This window comes from Rhopalosiphum padi, chromosome 2 (genome assembly GCF_020882245.1).
Source record: "Rhopalosiphum padi isolate XX-2018 chromosome 2, ASM2088224v1, whole genome shotgun sequence".
NCBI lineage: Eukaryota > Metazoa > Arthropoda > Insecta > Hemiptera > Aphididae > Rhopalosiphum > Rhopalosiphum padi.
This window is the reverse complement of record NC_083598.1, coordinates 58,317,884-58,334,016: the sequence shown is the minus strand read 5'-3', so window position 1 is coordinate 58,334,016 and position 16,133 is coordinate 58,317,884. Positions and strand designations below refer to the sequence as shown.

Below are 16,133 nucleotides of genomic sequence, written 5' to 3'. Positions count from 1 at the left end.
ATTATGTTTTTATTTAGTTTTTCGATATGTTGTAAAAATATACATGTGGAGTTTAGGGAATGCATAGAGGTTGATGGTACTTGGCATATATTATTCATAAACTTAGTAAAAGCACTTACAATGATTTTTCCTTTAAATATTTTGCTATAAATGCTTTTTCGAGTATGAAGAAGTCTTACTATACCTTTAAAAAGTCAGAATAGCGTCTAATATAGTCATGGCTCTTTATTTAATGTCTTCAATAATTTTTCCGAACTAAATGTTTAGAAAATTAATGATAATAGGTACATTATTATTATATATATATTTAATCAAATTTACATTTTTTTGTTATTTTTTTAAATGACAATTTACGCATTATTTATTTTTATATTAAGTATTTAGAATATTTTTACTTTTTTTGTATTAATTTGTACGTTGCAAAAAACTATACTGTTTGTAGTTTCATACAAATGTTTGTGACAAAATTTACAAGGATTTAAAAAAAATAAATATTTGTGGTAAAATTTGAATAATAGACATTTTTAAATGGGAATTCAAAAATATAATAGGTACATAATTATATAAATAATAGGTTTTTTGATAATTTTATCGAGTTTCTAAATATTTTTGATTTTAAAGAATTTTATTATAATTAGGATTAATTTATTTGTTCATAAATTATTATTATAATTATTTATAAGTTGATTTATTAGCAAAGATATTTTTATTTAAAATATTTTAATTGTATAGAAATAGTTTTAATAATTTTACATATTTATAAATACTTTTTCTTGATTTTCAAGTTATAGTCCGTAGAAAAAAAATTGTATTTGCGTAGCTAAACAATATTTGTAATATAATCTATTCAACGTATTTATAATCAAAGTAATATTTATAAAAAAAAATTATATTAATATTTGTATGCTAAGAAGTTGTAACATAAAGTTTAAAATATTTCCTAGTAACAATTTATGTTTAGCTTTAAATAACTTACAAGTTTTTAAACAATTGAAACTATCGGTTTTAAAATTAAATAGCTCCATAATATTATTCATATTATGTTTAATGGATTTTATTTTTTTTGTTTATATCATAGGAATGTTTTTTACAAGAGACAACGTTTGAAACGAGTGTCTAACGTGGACACTAAATGCAGAGGGTTAACAGAGGAAACTAGATATCACGTTTGTAATAAGCAGGTGAGCCCAAAGCGGTCGTCAATCATAAAATATTTATATCTAAGTTCTTATCTCTCTTATTAAATTAATAACTGGGTGCTTCACACGACGATCTTGTACGGAGTTACGATTCTTACGGTTGATTGTAATTATCGGAGAGGCGAAAAAAATGCGAGTATAATATATTTACAAATAATTATATGGTAACAATGCAATGTGGTTGTTGATTTTCAATAAGTACCTCGATAACCTTTACAATCACCATCGGCTTGTTACCGTATCGTCTGTATCAATAAAGTATTTGTCTCGTAATAAACACGTCCAGTGCATCCTGCATCCACATGGGCAACACAATAAATCATAGTATTTTCGTGTGTTTATATTGACCTGAGGTGAAACAGTAGGAGGGCTTTAATCACTGGAAAAAAAAATATGGACTTAGAATATTGGTCAGAATGACTGGACATTGTTGTTGCTGTATTCGTGTGCTATACACACAGCACGGATTCAGTCAGGATGCCAAAACATCTTCAGAATCGTTGACACAAAATCATTGATGTAACAAAGATAATAATTCAGCTATTTTGATTTATAATAAAATTCAGTTTATAATAAATTATTTTAATTAAAACTATTTTACTATTTTTTATATACATGTTGAGTTCTAACCGTTCATAGTATACATATAAATATATTACATAATAGGAATATTTAAATTGTAATGAACTATTTTCATTGAAATAAAAATCATGATAACTATTGAAATAATTAAAATAAAATATTATGTGAAAAAAATAAAAGGTCAACTAAGAATCTGACCCTTTCTTAACTACTATTGATATTGAACAAAAATAAAGTAAGTACTTAGTTTATAGCAAAAGAAAACACGAAGGGTTTTAAAATACTTGACATTTAGAACTTGGAAGGCAACACGTATATATATATATATGTATAGTGTACATTGTATAGTTTACACTTATTATATTCTATAGACTATCATCTATTTTATACATAGGTTTAAATTTGTCTTGTAATTCGTAATATTATTTTGTTTAGCTATAAATTAATTTAAAAAAAACATTAGTTTGTGGTACATGTACTAATGTACTATATAGTCATTACTCATTAAGTACAATAGGTACATATTATTTGTATAGGTATATATATACTAATGCAAATATAGATACTAAGAAATGATTTATTTTTACTATTCACCTACTTCACAATTTTAAAATTAATATGAACACGAATGACCATAGTTATCATAGAATGGGTTTCGTGACAGTAACACGAATAAATACAGTTCTATTTTTTCTCTCATAGTCACTTACCTACAGCTCTTTCAGGTGCACCTGATGAACATTTACATACATAGACTTTCTTAAAGAACGCATTAATATTATCTTTAATGTTTAACACGGTATTGTTGTAACCCCGCATTGTACAGCTGTACTTATCTACAATTCAACTACACAACACCGTTTGTCATTTAATGTAATACCGTCATTCGGTTTTGTTGATGGCATTTTAGTTGTACGCATGCGACCCTCTCTTGGTATTTGACACACGCCAATCTTTATCACGTCTAATAGTAGGAAATTCAATAATACGTATTAATAAAAAGCCGTCTTGTGTGAAATTGAAAAATTCAAATACAAGAGGTTCACATGGTATGCAGACAAAAACGATACCCGACAATAGGAGGGGGGGTCGTAAACTCCACCGTGTACACTATAGCAGATAAATAATAATACGATATTATAAAGCAGTTGGTTTCAACATGTGTGATCAAACTTTTAAGCAGACGCGGTAGACCCGCTATTGTACATATATTATTTCAAATTATACAAACAAAGTGTATTAGTTTCGGAGAATGTATACGTGGAGGTACATACAAAAAAATTGCGATCCTATGGTAAAGATTGTTGGCGGCGAAGATAAACGAGTGATCATATTGAAAAAAAACACTCACAAGCAGACACGCGTGTTTAACTGGGTTGTCATTTTGAACAGACATTTATAGAAGGACGTATGCGTAGGTAATCGGAACGTATATACTCGGGAGACAATGCGTTTGACAATTAGGTTGTTTTGAATGCAACCCATTGAATATAATATTTCAGCGTGCCTGGAAACATTTCATCTTATCCAGCTATTTTTCATTTTCTTTCCATAAAATTACGTACTGCTGTCTGCTCATATTAGAATAACATTATAACATAGCTCATAAATGCTATTTTGTTTTATATTCGTAATTCATATAAAATACATTTTTAAAATTTTCATAAAAACAAGAGCCAGGCTTGTCTAAATATGTACGAAAAATAATATTTCATGGGCGTTGTGACTTGTGAGTCATGGCGGATCAGTTAAAAATTATTTGCTGGATATTATAGATGTATTACTGATGGATATATAATTATTTTTAAATACGAATTAGAATACGATGTTTAGCCTATTTTTGAATATTTAAATATATATTGTATTTAATTATTCAAATATCAGAAATCCCATGCTTAAATAATATTTAATTAAAATGTTTTTTTCAGCTTTGCTTAAATAATACCGATTTTCGAGAAACTCAATGTTCTTCGTTTAACGAAAAGCTATTTAGTGGTCAAAAATACACATGGTCAGCATATTATCAAGGTTAGTATTTAAGGTATTTTTATTTTGGTTTGCTAAATCATATTAAATAATAAAATTATTATTTTATGAGTATTATTTTAAAAATTATGACGTCTTAAAAGTATTTTTTAATAATTTTTTGAAACTATATCAAGTTATTAATTGTTATTGGATAAATAGTTAACAAATATAAGCTATATGATGTGAAAATAACAAAAGCAAATACGTTGTACCTATTATATTTATATATAAAAAAAATTAAGCACCGTTTTATGTTATTTTATAAAAAAATGTAATTATTTATAATTTTTTCTTTAAATTGGATTTTAATGTTTTAGTTACAAATCAATGTGCATTGAACTGTCGAGCAATAGGATATCGCTTCTATGCCACTTTAAAACCAAAGGTAATAGATGGTACATCTTGCAATGGAACAGACTATTCAAGACCTTACATATGTGTGGAAGGACAATGTAAGGTAAGTGGATATTGATTTATTGTAAGATAATATTACGAGGAAAAAGCCCATAAAAACAAGAAAAATAAAATGTTTATATTAATAAAAGTAATAATAATTTTATAAAGTAAGATAAAAAAAACGGTAACAATAGAAAAAAAATACAGAAGAATGGCCAGAATGACAATTTGTTATAAAGAAAAAGAAGTGAGCTCGTTGGAAAGTCTTAGTAAACGGATAACGAGAAAAGTAAAAATATAGTGAGAAGTGGATAGAAGAATATGGAAAGAATAGTATTTATTGAGAAATATATGGGAACTCTGAAGTTTATTCTGTTAGCGAGCAAGGGGAATCAATGGAGTTGAAAATATGAGGTATGAAAGAAATAGTTAATTGGCTGCGAGAAATGTTTATACGTATGTGAATGTACTTTTTTTATTATTATAGCAAGTAATAAATATAATTGATAAATTAAACCGATATAAGTATATCACAAATTATAAGTTGGAGTTTTGAATAAATAAAATTATAATTTTAGTAGTATTTGATATACGGTATTAATTTCACTTATAAAATATTTTTATTTTAATTAAGATACATACCTAATTTTTTAATTTATCTATTTAATAACTATGAATTAATCAGTAGATTTAAAATATTTGGTAAATTAATTTGTAGGATACTACGGAATTAACTAGCCGGTACTGCATGTACACAATATTTTTATTAAGCTATCATAAAATTAACCAAACATCAATTATGATATTTTGAGTGCGATTAGTGAAATTATCGTATTTCTTGACGATTAATTATCTGGAATATTACTTGTGAGTTGTGTGGGGTATAAACTATAGTCGGTATTTTTTTCAAATCGTTTGTAGACAATATTTAACGGATTGTGCCTTCATTAATATGTGTACCATTTTGAGCGGCGGTATTTTGGATATTATTATGTTATTATATACATAATGAAAATAAGGTGTCTATTATATTTTCCCTCCGGGATACGAAACACCTTTTCACCCCAGAGAACGTGCTGGGAATCATTTAAATTTATAGACGATGACTGGGCAACTAATTACCGTGGTACCGCCTACAAATCATCAGATTAGTTCTGATTATGTCTTAGTCGTGGACCACAAAAGCTTTTGCGCATGACTGAGTTATTTTCATAATTTTTATTGTTTCTAATGTTGTAGATGAATTATACAATATTCCAAGGAAATTAGAATAGTATTAGTTTGATGTAAATATTTTGTATACAATGCGACTATGTTTTTTATAGCATTTAAAATTTATTCGTGAATTGAACGAGTAAAAAAATTATTACGTAGTTTGGAACTCAAAAAAAATTGTATTTCAAAACAGCTAAAATATTTAATTTTTATTTTTAGCTTTTAATTATAAATATTTTGTACTTATATAGGTATTACTTTTAGAACTATTAATTAAACTATAATTATAATTCAGTAAATATTTATTTAAAGTATTTTTATGTGCGGCTCTACTGACTGACTTGAGTGGTTTAGAAAATAAAAGTAATAAGCTATAAAAATATTAATAATTTTGGAAGATTTTTTAAAGCTTATTATAGATCTTAATAATTATTATTTAACTATAAACTTAATCGTACTTGAGTTTTTAGCTTAGTAAACCAGTTAACCAAATATTTTTATTATTACATTTAAAAAATATTATGAGGTCATTGAAAACTTGAAAAAAACTGGATTAGTTTTCATAATTTATGATTTATATGATAGTAAGCAGTTGCAAATGAGATTAACACAAAATGAATGTCTATTATTGATAATAAATGACGAGAAAAATATTTTAAAATGCTTTAGTAAATGGTCGATCGACAACCGGCTTGTAAATAATAGTGTATAGTTTAACGTTTTTAATGATCCATAGCTACATAGGTGTGAACATGGAACCACATAATTACATACAACGTATACGTGTATACCTACTTTTGGGCGGTTTCCTCGACTAGTTCTCGTTTCTGTTGTCCTTTACACTTTACAGTACTTGAAAAATATTATAATCCATCTAAAACAAGTAGCTATTTAAGTATAGATTTTTTTATACAAAATAACTATTTATAAGTAATTTTGTACTGTATAAATAGTATTTTTTTTTTATCTTTTTTATCATACTTTGATTAAAATGTTCGTTCGAAAGTAAATTAATATAGTAGTAACGCCACAGACAGTAGTAGTTCCGCAACACATGTTGCACATGTGTAATACTAACTGAATTTTGGAAGGAGTATACTGTTAAATATTATGTTGATTTAATATGAGCATAAATCTACTTTGTTACAGTTTATTCATAATTTATAATGTAGTTTATTTAAATAAAGTTACGTTTTGAAAATATTTTGACATTATTAATTAGTGTGGTGGAAATAATGACTCGAGATCATTTTTTAAAGATGTAACTATGTAAGTTTAAAGTAGTTTTTGTCAACTATTGAATATGTTAATAATTAACGACTTGAGATGATCGTATATAAATTTTAATTTCAAGGATCGGTTAACATAAATAATAGTTTCTTCTTTGTAATTCCTTTGGGGGTATGAAACTTATCGTATGTACACTTTTTTTTATAATAACATTGTGTACTCTACTGGAATATGATGTTTTATAAACGAATCGTTGTAGAGGACCAGTAGCTTATACGAGTGTAATGTATTATCACAAAATGCGAGGAAACAGCTCAGAGTACTGTAAACAAATTATTCATTTGTCTAGAAATTAATCAATCTAGAAGTAGATATGTCATACATATCATATGAAACCTACTACATGCTGTCGCATAATTTATTTTATAAACTGGGTTGTCGGTTCTCTATTTACCGTTCAGATTAAAATGGATAATTCAAATAAAGAAATATGATCTGTGTTTTGTTATGTGATAAACATAATCGGTCCAGCCTTAAATATCGTTTTGTAATAATTATTAATTAGGTGACACATCGATGCATTATAATAGTTACACAATTAACATTGTATAGAAATATTTTTATATAAGTTTATTACAAATTTAAAAATATATTTTATAAACGTAAATAAATGTAACCATGATGTCGTTATTCACTAATACTTGGCTGATTCTTATTAGTGCTTTTACATACGTAAATGATCATGATCAATGATATTATATATCCAAATATCAAAAATGTTCGGATTATTTTTGCAAGAATATCATCATTTTCAATGCTCATTGTTTCTGGGTAGTCAGTACGATTTAATGATTGAAAGTCTTCCTTGTATAGTGGACTTTCATCTAAAGTTATTGAAAAACAAACAACATAAGTAAAGAAGAATGTTATAATATTCAAAATGGATACGAAAAACATTTTTCGCTGGAAAATGTGTAGGTATTTACAATTATTGACATAATTATTATTATTTTTTATATATATCCCGTATGTTTGCTTTAAATGTTGCCACGGTAATTATTTGATGTTTTAATTTTCATATCCAATAATTATTTATTCTCACTTAGTTAATAGTGCGCTTTATAAATAATCGTATTTAATGTTATAATATATGTAAATTGAAAACAAAATTGTTACAATTCTTTAAAAAACATTTTTTCAATTTAACTGTTATCAGAAAAATATATCATCAAGTTTAAACTTAAAACTGAATAGCTCTGAATTAAATAATGTGTAATTTTATTTTTGTTATTGGAAGTATTTTTTATTGTTAAAAAAATACAGTAAATCATTTTTTATTTATCAGTCACGTTTTTATTAATAGCATATAATTTTGAGTAATATTTATAGGTGCCTATATTAATCGTACACAATGTCGTTTATTAAGAATTAAGATGTGTAAGTCAGTAACAATGCAAACACACTATATTATATATTATATTATATATAGGTAGTTTAGTAGTTAAATATATCTAAAATAAATGCAAATATTGTGTGTAGCATTACTTTCTATAATTTTATTGAAGTTTCTAAAATTATTACTTCAGGCAAAGAAAGATTGCAGATAAAAAGCCGAGTTATTTTCATCTAATAAAAAATATTTATCATACTTTTATTAGATGTCTGGAAGGCAATATTGTTCATATTTTCTAATCGTTTCTATCTTTATCTATTTTAGATCCAGAGTATAGTGAGACATAAATTGGTTTTTAATCGTGATTTTTCTATGGATACATTTTTGGGCAATGAGAAAATTTTAATATATTGTATGAATTCATGAAGTATTTTTTTTTAATATGATATTTTATCTTGGTATTACTTTGAAGAAATGATTTCGTAATTGAATCATTAAATTGAATACGCATGTGACGTAGCTTAGATTTTTGAAGTAAACGTGTTGATACCCTGAAAATAAAATATATAGGTATCTACATTTTTTTCGGCTTACCGTGATCATATTTTGGTATTTTGGCATGCTTCCAGTAATACCCATCTAACGTTCGATCACAACAAAGGAGTGTCAGTTGATGATTGATATTGCTTAATTTACAAGTTAACCTCGTTTAAAATAAGAAGAGTTAGACGATGCGAAATAATTATAGGTCGCGTATTTTGAGCGGTATTTGATCCGTTGATGAGACCTATTGTTAGACTATAATATACAACTTTACGTAATAAATATTTGCGTAGGTTAAGTTACAATAAATAAATTATATTTTATAATGTATATATTAATTATAAATTGTATAAGGTGATCGCCAATGTGTATGATACTTTATTATTAGATTAGTTTACATATTTTATGGGTGTGTATATTTGTGAATAGATCGTTCTAAATTAACGTGAAACATAATAGGTACCTAATTTAAAAACATTGATTAAAATCGAATTCGTATACGAAGTTAAAGTTAAAATCATATCTTTTAGATGGACTTGATTTTAAATTTATGGGTTTACAGGTATTATATTACCTATGTATTGTACTCGAGTTGGATTTCTGTAAGTGATCGTGTTTTGATAATTTGTAGATCATCATAAGTTTAAAGTTAAGATTAATACGATAAGTGATAAGTGATAAGTAAATGTAGTCTTCTATGAATATTCGTGTTTGATTAGTATTATGTTATACTTAAACAAGTATTGCATATTTTTGTGCCATTTGTACTTTTTATTGTTTCTTTGTGATAATAATCAATTTTTATATTCCCTCTATTCAGCCTATTTGTAGTTTATTTTGAGTGATATACTGATATACTATATTAGGTACTTTATTTTATGAGATTTCAATATTTTATTTTTTATTTTTGCTGTCCTTTCATTGAGTTCTATATTAGCTATGCAATTTGTATTAGATAAGATTATTATATTATTTAGGTACTCGTATATTATTAAAAATAATACATTTTAACAACAAAACATATACGTAAGTGTATAGTTAAATATGATAAGATTTCGCAGTAGTTATGCAATATGTATATTGTGTTGTAGATACATAACTATTACTGCATTTTTCATGTTTAAATTGTTTAAGTAATTTTGTTGTCTAATTTTTAAATTAGATCTTTTTTTTATCATAAATTTATGTTGGTTGATTATTCTCATTATGTCAATAATAATGTATTTAAATAATATTACCTTTAAATATTTTTTACCTTATAGAATAACTCTGATATATTGAACATTATTATAATTGTATTGGATTCAATAAATAATAATATGTTTTTAAAAAGTTACTTAAATAATAAAAATAAAATAATATTTTCACTATTGATATTTTTTTAAATTAAAATCTTGATTTAAAATTTGTATATTGCTTACATTAATTATTAGCAATACTTTTTTATGATATTAATTGCCTAGATGTTTGTACGTATAGTGTAATATTTTTTAGTTAGAGATTAACTACAGTATATCTATAGTTCTAAAGGAAAATATTTTTGTCGATAATTAGCATATGTGTAGATCCGTATCTTATTTTTTCATACCGATTTTAGTTTAAATACATTTAAAAAAAAAAAAATGTTTAATATTTCTCTCTTCCACCACTAATCATAATCATCGGATCTATGTAATGTTCTGTATCTCATGGTTATTTAATTATTCCGAAGTTGTAAAAATATGAAACATATTATAATCGTTATATTGAGACCTAAAAAAAAAAACAATAATAATTGGATAAAAATACCGTTTTAGATGTACGTACATTTTAAAACACGAAGCCTATATATTATTATTCCCCGTTATTGTTTTTTTTTATATTCATTGAAGTATTATACATAAACAGTACATTGCTCATCTGTCACGTGGTATAACGATTAGATATTCTTACAGACAACGGCGTTCTTATTATTATAACGGCTTAATTTAAATACCGAAAGTAGACCACGGAACTATAATAATTACAGATTAACCAATAAGCAAAACTTAATTTTTAAGTTTTAACCATTTTATTTGCATATTTTATTAGACAATTATACTTAACCATTTTATTTTTTAAAAATTACGCCAGCTATACGATGACCATTTATCATCTATTATTCATAGCACGATGCAAGTCTTTTCATAAAGTTGTGGTGAACAGTTTGAGCGCGTGTTGTCAATCAGATTGCTCTGGGTTCCTAAAAGAATGCGTCTATCACCCACTATACACATTGTTAGGGATTCAGATGGTTTATTTAAATGACGGCATATAATTGTCTAATAAAATATGCAAATTAAAATATTTTAACTTAAAAAATAAATGACTAGGTATTGCATATACAAAAATCATCCATTTTCCATGGGTGAAGTAGTTATAATCACTTATAGGTCTTTAAAGTTAAGATGAGCGAAGAAGTGGAACATTTTACAGAGTATTCCTGTGCCACTCTACTCCGATCTTCTATACTTTAAATACTTTTAACTATAATTAACTGTTCATTATTTGATTTTCATATATTGAAATATTCAGAAAAATATTTTGCATATGAATATAAAATTGAAATTGAAAATGTATAATGTCATTAAAAAAAGTAAAAATAACTGCACCGATAAAAAAATATTTTTTTTTTTTAATTAATGGCTTGTCTATAAAAATTTTTTTTTGATAGACGTTTGTATTACGTTTCGATATAATACGTGGCCGAAAGAATCATCTTGTATACAATATAATATATACGTTTGTAACTATTCTTGAGCGTCAGGCAGTCAGAGGATTTTGCGTCATCGTTATCGTAATTAGCTGCCTATATGGGCATGTAACGCAATTGCTATATAATTATAATATTGTAGTATAATATTGCAAATCCTATAATAATATTATACGTTTTACTGCAATTATAATGGACCAGTGTACAGATTGCGCTTCTTATTTTTATGGTCAATATACTAATAATTGTGCTAAAAAACACAATAATTGATTAAATGTGAAAAAAAAACTATATTTATTATATTTATAGCTAACTAATAAGTTTTCATTATTTAATTTATTGTAGTTATTTAAATTACCAATAGCTGCTATTTAGCCAATTGGTCTGATTTTAAAAAAAAGCACAATTGGTAAACTCCCCTATAATGTACTTTGATGATATTGTATTTAACTATATATCGATGTACATACATTGTACGTATCGATTTGCGTTCGGTTCAATAGTGCGGAAACGTTATTGAACGCTCTTTTAGAGCGGCTGTTTGCATTTCTATTATAACTACCGTTTATTGAGCAACGGATACACACGCGCGCTTGTAACCTCACGTGAACCGGTTGCGTTTTAAATAGTTTTAATATCCGGAAAACTAGGCGTACACACTTTTTAAAACGGTTTGGGGAAAAAAATACTTCATTGTAGTATTGACTATTGAGATCATCAGCCGTGCAATTTGTATACACATCATAAATAAATTATATGCCTTCCGTTATTCGCACGCACCTGCCAGCTTGTACTCGGGATTTTGTCTTGGGGTCACAGCCACAAACTGTTTTGGACCTTTCAATATCTTAGTAAGTTATCTACTCTCCGCCCATCTCACCAATGGGAAAAAGCATTTACAAATAATGATGTATTAATTTTTTTATTGCAAGTTTATGGAGGATTTTTTTCCAAACATTACACACTACAGTTATTTATTACCTACTTAAACTTTCATTTGGTAAAGATATCTTGTATATGATTACAATATGCGTACTTTAGTTTTCAAGATTTGTAGAATAAGAATATAATACTTGACCACACGATAAAGATACTTACCAATATATGAGTATTTTATAACTTTATGTATATATTTTTAATTGTATTTGGAATTGAATTATATAAAGTTATACTTTATTTTTGATCTTTTATTCAGTTAGAGAGCTAATTTTTAATTTTAGATCAAGCGTATAGTTTATTATTGACGTGGTAGTAAAATAAAAGTACGTACTTACCTACTTATAAAATAGCGTTATCTCGGGCTATTTATAAAAATAATCTTGTCTTTGCATATATTTTTAATACGTGTCTATAAAATTATAACTTATTGATTATTATAAACAATAATTTAATAAATGGATTTCAAATTCTATTGAGATTTGAGACAGCAGGCTTAAAACTACTGATTTTTTTTATAGGCTCAGTTTCTTAACTCTTCATCTCCTCTTATTACTACTATACTTACTAGTAATTCTATTGTTACGTTTACTTTTATATATCATATATAAATATATTATAGTGTATTTTGAATAGCAGCATTTATTTATCATAAACTATTATGAATTTTATTAAAACTTTTTACATTAAAAAATTAATTTTCTATACTTTTTAAAAGAAACAATTGTATGACTGATTTTAAAACAAAATACCCAGATGATTGACGTGCATGTTATTTATGCTGTATAGAAATGTAAAAGAAAGTGGACACATTAATAACGTTTAACATAATCCAGTCCAAAATATACCTATACTTCTTAGAATGTCATGAGATCAGTGTCTCGTACTTAACGACGGATTTAGTAAACATTGAACGCATGTTTTTGAGGATTAATCCTCCTGAATATACATGTTATAGTACTTAATATTTCTATAGATTTGAACATACATTCATTGTATTCGATACTAAAATCTTATAACTTTTCGATTGTGCACGTAGTACGAAAAAACTAAAATAAATGTTATCACTTGTGATCGTAATTGGTACCGGAACGAAATAGCTTCCAGACTAGACTAGTAGTGTTTTTTTCAATCCCCTCCCAGATGATATCTCTAAAGAAATTAAGATATCGCGGGCAATCGGTTTTTGTGTAGTCAGTTAATAGAGCTATTAAGTTAGGGCCTGTGGCACTGAAAAACATTTCGTCGAACATGTAAAATACATTTCGCGTGATAATGATTTTGACTTTTCATCGATACTGTTCTCATAAACACGATGTATTGAACACTGTCCGTGGCTTATCCTCGATCTTTTTTTTTATATGTTGTATAACACTGGATACCTTAAAACTTTTAACCCATTTATGTTAATTCTTTTGTTTGTCAGTTAATGCATAATAGATACTTATTATTTTATTGTAATGCATTTATTAAATTGGTAACCCGAAACGATATTATAATGTGGAATTTATAATTTAATATAAGTACCTATTTAAATATGAAAATCAGTATAATAAATTGTTATTCATTACTATATATAGGGTGATTCTTTTAACATAATAGGTAGTATTCTCATAAACTCTATATTTTTTTATATTATTGAAAATATTGTTTATATATAGGTAAGTTTCTAATACTGTAGTCTATAAAACTATATTTATATATAACAAACCTAATTTTTTAGGGTTTTTCCTTTTTTATTTTATTTTTAAGAATTATATTTTAATACTTTCATATTATTTTGTACTAAGTTATAATAAAATAACATTTGATTGATATTGTTGTAAATGGTTAAGTACCTAAATATTACAGGTTTAAAGTCATACAAATACAAATTTAAAATTGAATTAAAATATCATATAAAACTTTTGGAGTAGTTCCACCCACAGATATAAGATATAATACAAAAAAGAAAGAAACGTATGTAGGTATAGTAAAACCAATACATTGTTTACTTTGCTCAGAATCTAAAAAAAAATACAGCTAATCTTGTTAGTTAATAAGACATGACACGACAAGTTAATTTTATGATATTCTTTTTAGATTTTTTGACATTTATCCATAAATGCCGTACATGGTTATACCTATAATGTGCACGTGAATAATATTAATAAACGCTACTGTGGTAATGTCTGTACAATGTAAACTGTTAACATTAGTAATTTAACTCGTTCTACATAATACGACATAATTTTATATTATTTTTTTTGAGGATGTATACGAGTTTTAATATGCAAATGTAAATAACATAATATATATTATAATACGTATGTACTACGGCTTTCGACAAGCAAGTAGTTTTATATTTTAAAGTAATACATTTTTACTTCTATAAAATCATGTCTACAGGCTATATTTTATTCAGTATAAAACCAGAAAGATAAAAATTGCAAGCTAATTGGTATGTTTTGTAACTTGTAATTTTTATCATATACCATTATAAAGTACATAGTATATAGCCTAATAGTAATATTGTACATGCATACTATTTTATGCTATATGATATATACATTTAAACATATATTTAACGTAAAAAGGTGTGTATTATCATATCAATTTATTTTAAATTAGTAGTTTTAAAAGTGGAATTAACGTTTTAAAATTATTTTAGATTTAATGCGTGAAGCCCGTGTAGGTGTTATATATAATAATTTTTCTATTTTAATTCATATAGTTAGCGATAGATATACATCATAAACATTTTAAAAAATCTACATAAATATCATACAATTCTTTGTAGGTCAGATAATTTATTTTTTGTTCTTGATATTTCGGAGGGGGTTTAAACACCCCCCCATGCGTTTGTGCCTGATAATAAGCAAAAAATAGTTAATATTTAAAAAAAAAAGCTAACAGTATCAGTAGTATCACAGAAAGTTTGATTCCTAAATACATTTATATATATTTAGACTATTACAAGATTGGACGTAAATTTAAACTAATAAGTCGATACCAAATAGTTAGGAAAATGTTAACGTGAATAATCAAATCATTTATAGGTATTATTTTCCCACAAGGTAGAAATTTAATTCTATGCTAGTTCCTATAGTTGTTGTTAAAATATATTTTGTGGCGCCAATACCTACTACAAACGGCACGACAGTAGACAATTTACTATGTGATTGAAATCAAGTTCAATAAACAATTCAAATCTCTACTTCTACGTAGTACATAGGTAGTACCATTTATATAATATACTCCAATGAAATAGTATAATGGTTCATGGGTATTATTATGAAGATTGACTGGTTTTAGTTTATACAGTAGTTGAGTAGTTGAGTGATGAGAATTTTTTGAAGTTAAAACGTGTTTGCATCATACATATTTTGATAAATAATTTATTGTTTATTTTTATGGCTAACTTGATCTTTTAAGACTATAATTGATAACTACTATATTTTAGTACAATGTATATTTAGATCATTGGTTTATTTGAAATAGCTGATGTCATGATTTTTTTTGTGTAAAATAAGTTAGACTATACAGTAAACAATTAAATGATGTAATACTAATACATATAACAGTGCATGTCATTCAAAATGTATGAATAACTTTCATATAATATATTCGTTTATATTTGGTTTATAACTCATCTGTACCTATCATGCATAAATTCACTTGGAGACATGGTGGTTAGGTATATTAATGAATAAGAAAAGTGTCTATACAGCCATACATCGTTAATTTAAATAGATAGTTGAACTATAGGTATGAATAAGTATCCATTCATGCAGTGCTATATCCAGGGGGGAGGCTTTTGGGCTTAAGCCCACCCCGAAATCTTTTATTTTAAATATTATTTGTATATATAAATACATATATATGTTTTTAAATTATTTCC

General features: G+C 25.9%; 1 protein-coding gene across 2 annotated transcripts in view; it reads left to right on the top strand.

Annotated features, from left to right (window-relative positions):
• Positions 1-16,133, top strand: part of LOC132923505 (thrombospondin type-1 domain-containing protein 4) — a 60,182-nt gene that overhangs the window by 18,126 nt on the left and 25,923 nt on the right. For both annotated transcript variants that reach the window (XM_060987547.1, XM_060987546.1), the window contains 3 exons: positions 1,079-1,181; positions 3,710-3,809; positions 4,127-4,266. In XM_060987547.1, the coding sequence (XP_060843530.1) occupies positions 1,079-1,181; positions 3,710-3,809; positions 4,127-4,266 (343 nt within the window). The remainder of the gene's footprint in view (positions 1-1,078; positions 1,182-3,709; positions 3,810-4,126; positions 4,267-16,133) is intronic.